At 39.1% G+C, this 8,120-nt stretch overlaps 1 protein-coding gene across 4 annotated transcripts in view; it reads right to left on the bottom strand.

The window, feature by feature from the left end:
* The window catches only part of erbb3a (erb-b2 receptor tyrosine kinase 3a), a 24,371-nt gene extending 23,285 nt beyond the window's left edge, over nt 1-1,086 (bottom strand). For all 4 annotated transcript variants that reach the window (XM_076268974.1, XM_076268975.1, XM_076268976.1 and 1 more), the window contains exon 1: nt 535-1,086. In XM_076268974.1, the coding sequence (XP_076125089.1) occupies nt 535-616 (82 nt within the window). In that variant the 5' untranslated portion in view covers nt 617-1,086. The remainder of the gene's footprint in view (nt 1-534) is intronic.
* Nucleotides 1,087-8,120: the final 7,034 nt, after the last annotated feature.

The raw sequence follows: 8,120 nt of genomic DNA, 5'->3' as shown, positions 1-8,120 counted from the left end.
AAGAGATAACAAAACCTGTAAACATGACGGTGTACTTGGCACAAACAATGGAAGTAATATATTGCCATTGCCATGTTTAATATTATAATATAATAATGGAAATAATGCCAAGAAGACTATAGACCAAACACAAGTCACCGCTGTCATCGTTCTCTTAACAAATGCACAAACGACACACACGCCCTCTGAGAGTTTGATGTTGTCAGTTGACATAGCAGCACATAGCAGTGATTGTCCTTTTGACTGATTGCCAACTTGTCGGCGTACACACTTGAAGCGGCATGCGCAGCGAACAGGTTGTTCAACACCATCAACAGGTTTAGTCACTTGGTAGCCTACTGCCAACGTGCCAATGAGCACTGATGAAGGCTAATACAATCTAGGCCTAGGCTACTAAAGCCAACCTGGACCACCGCCAACTGACAACCTCGGTGAGACAAACATAAACACAAACAAACATAAACACAAGCATAGAGTTAGCTGACAATTAATCAGGGAAAACAACGTGACTGTCATTTCGGCTACATCACCTACCTTCGTGGGTCTGTGCGCTCGCTGGCCCCGTGAACCATGGTACCGCTGCACACAACGCAAATATCAGCAGAATCCTCGCCATTCTTGAACCAAGCGAAAGTAACTTCCCACCCAACAATCAGTATACCATGATAAAGATAGGTAGATTGAGTGGTTCACAGTCAAAGTTTCGATGCTCACAGTCCTGCCACGGAATTTCACAAAAATAGAACTGCAGAAAAAATATTACAAATTCATCCAAACAGCCCAAAGCAACTTCTCCGTTGTCAAAAGATGGCAATTCAGTAAAAGTCCATATTCACAGGGTCAGGATCAATGTGCGGTAAAGGTTTAATTCCCAAGGATGTCTTCATGTCCAAGTGAGACGAAGAGGCTGATAGCCCTCCGTAGTGTGAATATTAATCGTCTTGCTTTTATCAGAGTGCCGTTCCTCACACCACGTTTCTCGTTTCATTAAAACGAAGAATACTTCTTAAAAGAAAACAATAATAAGAAAAACGTGTTACATTCGGACAAGGAAGAGTTCAGATAAGAAAAACTTGGTGGCTGAGTTGCCGCAGTAATTCCGCGTCGTAGTAAAACTAATAGTGAACGCTGATTGGCTCAAAGATAAATGCAAGGACCAATCAAGGAGCGCACCGTCTAAACAATCTTTGAGTCTACAAATCACGACATCTGAAGTATGCTAAAGTAAAAAACATTTATCCAGACACCTCTTTGTTTATTCGCACATGTTGTTTATGTTAGAAAATTGTCTGATTTACAGCCTGACCAAATATCAGGCTAGTAAAGGGTGGAAATGTGCCTCATCTTCCTTAGAAAACTTGTTGGGAGCTTGCATTTGACTTCACGGTTAGATAAATATTTGGCATAGCTTTATTATATGCTAGTCACCAAGGAATTGAGTCAATTCCCCCATACAATTTGCATACACACTCATCTTATTCTTCTGTTTTCTTAGATGTTTTTACATCATATTTGTCAACTGGTAGATCTGAGGAGTGAATTCTAAACCAGAATAATTGGTCAGTCTTTGTTTAGGCCTACCTATGATTCCCTTGATGTAGAGACAAGCAAAGTGTGATACAAACAAATCTGGCAGATAGTACTGCCCAGCATGTGGCATTTTTTCTTTTTTACTTTTAAATGACAGCAGAAATTACACTTTCTCACAATGGCAGTAATAATTCTACTGTTTGTCCAATTAAATGTAAAAATGACACAGTGACAGAGTTGGGAAATAAGCAGGATAAATCAAGGCTACGCTGCATTTCATGACACAAAATGCTCAAATAATGTAGTCCATATGAAGATGATAACAACAGATGCTATGATATTGTAAATCTCTAAATTGCAGCGCAGCATTAAATGAAAGGACAGTCAGAGGCACCACTAGGAAGTGGCAGCCTTGTGCCAGTCCCTTTTGCCTCTTATCCAGACAGACCGGCAGCGCCGATAAAGGCTGGCTGTTGTGAGGGGAAGCCTGTGAAGCTGGGCTGTTTTCTGTGAAGGGCTGCATTGTGTCACAGTATCGCCAACTGGTTAATCGTCCTTTCTTTGATGGTTCTGGACTGACTTCGATTCTCACAATGGCGGCCATTGTACCAGTGTGGATGACAGACGTGTGCACCTCAAGACAAGCACTCACACAAAGAGGAGCGTGTGAGGCATTCTTGTGTGCGTCAGCAATAAACAAAAGTTGCCCCGATTAATGCCAAATATTAATGAATGGACCCATTTTTTGGTCTTGTCAATCATTTTTCAAATGACGTTCAAGTGTACAAATATTCATTTTGTTCAAATGACGACTTCCAATCATGTCATGACGGAACAGAGTTCACCAACTGACCTGAGTGAAGAAATAAAAGAAACACACAAAGAAATGCAAAAGGTAGGCGACTTATAGAGGAAATGCAATTGTTTTTTTAGCATGTGCCTCTGGCTTTACATAAATGTTGTTTGGTGAAATGTGTAGATCTTTTAGTGAGGGGAACTGGTTTTTCTTTAAACAGGCTTTTCCTGAAGTGCGAGTTAGTGCGCCGCAGTGATTGAACAAACAAGGTACTAAGAAAGAAACCAAGAGAGAGAGAGAAAGAAAGAAGGGAAAAAAAGCAATGCATGACAAAGGTGAACAAATGAACCTTGAAAGGTGAGCAGGTACATAGACATTCACCCGTTGTTAAACTTTTTCTGACTAATAAGGAAAAGACAATGAGGCCAGATAACATGTTGTTTTGCCAGTCCAGAGCACATCAAATCTGCTTACTATTCCAACGTGCCAGTTATTTTCCTTGTAGGCTGAACATACTGTTCTCATATGACACTGAGACAAAGAGAACAATTCATAACAGACTGAGAGTTTTTAGACAAGGGCTTCATTTGCGAAGGGTCACTGATCTCGATTTCACTGTATATGCCCTCAGAATATGATGGCAAAATCAGTGTGAGGTCTATGACATAGGGCTACCAGCTTGACACTGTTTGGAAAACTTCATGGCTTTGGGCATAACTACACATTCTCAGAGGTTAATAACTTACTAGCAAACAGGACGGATTTGTCGATACATCGTTGCTAACCCCCCACCCCAACCCCCCAACGTACACACACACTCACATATTCACACACACACACACACACACACACAATCAGTAAACCATTAATAATCTACTATTAATTAACAATGATTTATCACAATTTATGAGCTGAGAACAAAAGTACAGGTCATATTTCACCTTACTAACAAAAACACTACAGTCTACTTTATGGAAGACCTGTTACTGTAATTTGAGCATTTATTAACTGGTGAATTCCATTACAAGAATAATACCTATGGAATAACAAGCCCACCTTAGCATTGCACTAAGCATAGCTCTCTTGCTTACTTTTACTATTTCTAATACTAATAACAATGAAGACATTTTACACTGTTCACTGTTCACAGAATCAGACCAGTTGATTGTTTACAGTATTATTTAATCAGACACAACAAACTATCAAACTATTAGATATAGTTATTTATGTGAGGGAAAGAGTCTTAAACAGTAAAAAAAAAGCTTTTGATGTTAATGTGAGAATATCAGATGCCTGCTTAAATGGTTATAAATGATTGTTGTGTAATATTTAACACTCTGACCAGACATGGTATTGTACATTTTGCAGCAATGTTCAGGCTCAGCATCAACTCTTCATTGCTGCTTTTGTTGTATTTTGCGTGTGTGTGTGTGTGTGTGTTCTTGTCATGGGTGCAATGCAAATTACGTGTTTTTGTTGCGATGCCCTAAGCAGGCCTCCAGCACATTTGATCTTGATCCAGGTTGATGTGTCTGGCTTCAAGCATGCTCAGCTGACACTCAGGTTATTTTCCATAAGACTACATTTATATGGTACTCGTGATGTTATGGCAGAAATCGATCTTTGGTCAACACCAATGTGGTGCTGTCAATGCCTGCATAAACTATTTTATTCTTAAAAGATTTGAATTTGGGACTGTATTGGTGCTACATACTATCACTACATAAATATGTTTAGATTCCATAACAAATCCACAACTCTTAAATCTATAATATAATAGTCTTGTATATTTTTATGTGTTTTGTATCACATAAAATGAAAGGCATGTTTTCTGTGAATGTTAAAGGATTTTATTGGAAAAATAAAATAACTATGTGTGTTGGTTGAGCACTGATGGTATCAGCACTGAGGTAAAGCACTGCCGTTACACTGCCACCTAAAGTTTACATCTTAATATTGCATAGGCTGCGCTGCTAGAACTAAAAGGAAACTTACAGTATGGCCTCACTGCACCAAACAACTTTGACAAGATTTGAGAAAGATTCTTGAAAGATTGGTGTAATGTACCCCATTCAAGTTGTTTGGTGTAAGGAGGCCATTAGCTGTAACATTAACCTGATTGACTGCGGGAGAAGAAATGATTTATGTCTCAAAAGAGTTATATACACCAGCAGTTTTGGCAAGAAACTGTCTACATGATTACGACTTCAAATTGAGCGAGAAATCCTCTGAAGCATAACACACACAGACGTAAGGAGTGGTGATAAATGAGCCTGGCACTGTTTCTAACACTTACTACGAAGTCTGGAAACACCCCATTGAATACCAGCGGAGCAGGAGGCACAGAGTGTGCACATCAATCCATATCCTATTGAAAACAACTGTGCTGCTGCTCGCTATGGCACAAGAGAAAATTGAGACATTAAGCAGGAGGGAGCGGAGCAACACAGCATCCACCCCCTTTAGAGAGACCTGTGCCATCATCTGCTCTTATTTTCTAGACTGTAGATAAAACAGATTTAATGTTACTTCTCCTCTCCGGAAAGCGACATTATCATAGAGTAAGTGCATTTGAAACCACTGGAAACAATTCCTTAAGGGGCATGGAATATGGTCTCAAGATATTTGTTAGCAAACACGACCATCTCAATGAAATGCCACCCCACTGGGTGAGTTTTAAAATCCTACAGGGGTGAATGTGTGTGACTACCACGTCTAAAGTGGTGGTCAGAAGCTTGTGTGCATTAAAAACAGAAAGAGGAGAGAAATCAGACATGGAGGACCCAACAGGCCATACAGAAAACAGGTTTATTGTCAACACAGCGGGATTATATTTGAATCTGTGTGTGAGTTTACAGTCTATGGGTCAGACGGCTTCGAACGACTCCAATGACTACACATTATAATAATAATCAGCATCACCTTGGTTACGAAAGTCATTATCAGTATGGATACAGTATCTTTTACGGGGTGGGTTGTTGGCTTTTTATTTTTCCAAGATTGGTTTTAATGTGTTTATTTTCTTATTTTTATTCACAGACACTGTCTAAGCCATCAAAAAGTTTTTTTTTGTCTTAAACCCGAAACACTATGAATGTCCACGACCAAAAAGTAACCAAATCACACTCTTGTAACACTGCAATTAAGAGAAACACAGAGGTTTTAAATAAATAAATACATAAATAAGAAAATAAATAAACAAATGAAACACATACACATATAAGTAAATAAGGGCATTTGTATCCTTTTCTGTTTAAAGAGCAATTTAGTCGTTAGCTTTCAGACATACAGGAATTAAAACAACAAAGATATGAAATCAGACAACAAACAAGCAAAAAAACAACAAATAATTAAATAATCAAAAAAGTTCATTTCATGTCAATCCATCAAACCATTTGTTTCATACAAAACTTCATATAAGGCCACAGAACTCAAACAGTTGCACACATGGATTGCAGCAGATATACTGCTCTGATGTGCATGTGACTAAACCAAACACGCAATCACTATTTAACAGTTTCTGTATCCATTGTTTTTTTGTATTTGTGTTATTTAGTATACACCGGTATACACACACACACACACATACAAGACAAGAGTTGATGTTGACATCACCTACTGTGTTTCCCTTTGTTGGTATAAAATGCTTATGGTAAGTGGTAGTTCTCTTAGAAGGTGAGTAAGTGTCTCCATTAGCTGAATATGTGGCCAGGTATCCCTCCCACCTATGTTCATTACACAACTCTAAATGTAGGAATACTGATTCTGGCCGTAGACCTGTATATTTGAAAGGTGACTCCATCCTGGCTAACATATACACTTGTGATTTGGAACAAAAACACACATAGAGGCAGTGTTGTGTTTTCTGGACAGTTCTACAAGAATTGCATTCTCTAATACATAACACATGAATAAATACCCAAATTGATAATAAATAAAAAGGAAGAAAATAAATAAATAATCGATATAAACAAATGATACAAGAGAATAAACATTCATTTACAATAAAGAATACTCTGGAGACTTTCTGCACCACATGGTTCAATAGAGCACTATGCGAGGGAAACCCAAAGAAATACATGAGGCAATATAATGCAGTTTGTCTTTTAGAAGTTCCAGGCATATACACATGGGGCTTTGTGTATGAGTGTGTGTGACATGTTTGTGTATGTTTGTGTGTGTGTGTGTGTGTGTGAGAGAGAGAGAGGAAGTGAGAGCAGCTGAGAACATCTATTTTAACTAACAATACACAAGACAGAACACCTCAATCAAAGCATCAAAGAGAGAAGACACACAAAGCAACATTAATGCCTAACATCATCTATTTGAAGACAGATCTATTAATAAATAAACGTATCTAATAACCAGAGAGAAATAAACGCAACCACGGCACATTGCATCCTTGAAGCATTTGCCTATTCAAGAAGACACGACAAATCTAAAGACTACCTACCCACAGAAACAGCTGGAGAAAGGACTAAACAGCGCATTCCATACTCACCTACAGTACCTACTCTCTATCCATCTACAACATCAATCTACCCTACTGAAGCAGTGCAGCATGCAGGCCATGCAGTGTTTTAGCGAAAAAGATGTTAGCACGTTAGCATGGTTTCTAATTACTAAACAGCGAGCACAACACTGCTAGGACTACCATCACAAGATCTAACCAGGCATAGGGCTACTGCAACTACCTAAACACATCGGCAAACTGTCCACACAATGCAACCACAAGAGAGCATGCCACATCGACTTAGCCTATCCTACTTCCGCACAACATTTGCATGCACTCTAACCTCAGCTGAGCTATGCTATCACAGGAGACTGGCATGCAGGCAACAATGACACATACTCAGTTAGCCATTCACAGACACCGACTAGGACAATCCTTCACGTGAGATAACAAGCAAACAGTAAACAATGCGCTCTACTGCAGGGTTGGGAGAGGGGGAGTGCAGGTGTATAGTACATGTAAGTGTGTGTGTGTGTGTGTGTGTGTGTGTTAGTGTTAGTGTTAGGTAAACATCACTGCTAAACTTCGCAAAACTGCATCAACATTGCGTCAAACATGTAAAAAAACAAAAAAGTAGATTTATCAATATATACATTATAAAAATTAACACATAATTAAATTGCAATTCATGTGGTAATTCTGATACCTAATCTTCTCTGGTTTGATTGACTACATTAAGGTGTCACCATTAGGACGGACTGACAGGAGAGAAGCAACAGACACACTGAGTCAGCAGTGACTGTAGTGAGTCCTGCCCAAAAGGATCAAGGCAACAGTTAACAGTGAGAACAGACAAACACTGGCGAACATATAGTATATTGTGTTATTAGTCTGTATTGGTTTCTTAGCTGTACTGCACTGACTGTAATAACTACGTTACTATTGGTCAATAAGTCAGAGTGAGGTGGACGCAGGAACAAAGACACAAAATATGGTGTGTGCGCATTTTGTTTGTACATATACATGTTTGCTTTTGTGTGTGCAAAAGCATGTATGCTGTGTGTATGTGTGTGTGTGTGTGTGTGTGGGTGTGTCTGTGTGTGTATGTGTATGAGAACAGTCCATTCACTCAGACCACCCAAGGCCTATTCCAACAAATCCACTAGCCATGCCTTTGACGAACCAAAGAAAGAAACCCAATCTTTTTTTAATAAAAAAAAAAAACAACCAACCAAACAAACAAGAACAACAAAAAAAAACACAACAACATAACCCCAAAGTAACCCCACCCGACTCCCACAAGATCCTCCCACCCCACCCCCCCATCTAAAATCCCCGGTC

This window comes from Alosa pseudoharengus, unplaced genomic scaffold, assembly GCF_046254945.1.
Source record: "Alosa pseudoharengus isolate Yale_2024_CS ecotype anadromous, Long Island Sound unplaced genomic scaffold, YU_APseudo_1.1 YU_APseudo_1.1_scf_5, whole genome shotgun sequence".
Classification (NCBI taxonomy): Eukaryota; Metazoa; Chordata; class Actinopteri; order Clupeiformes; family Clupeidae; genus Alosa; species Alosa pseudoharengus.
The sequence above is the reverse complement of the archived record's forward strand: the minus strand, read 5'-3'. Positions and strand labels throughout refer to the sequence as shown.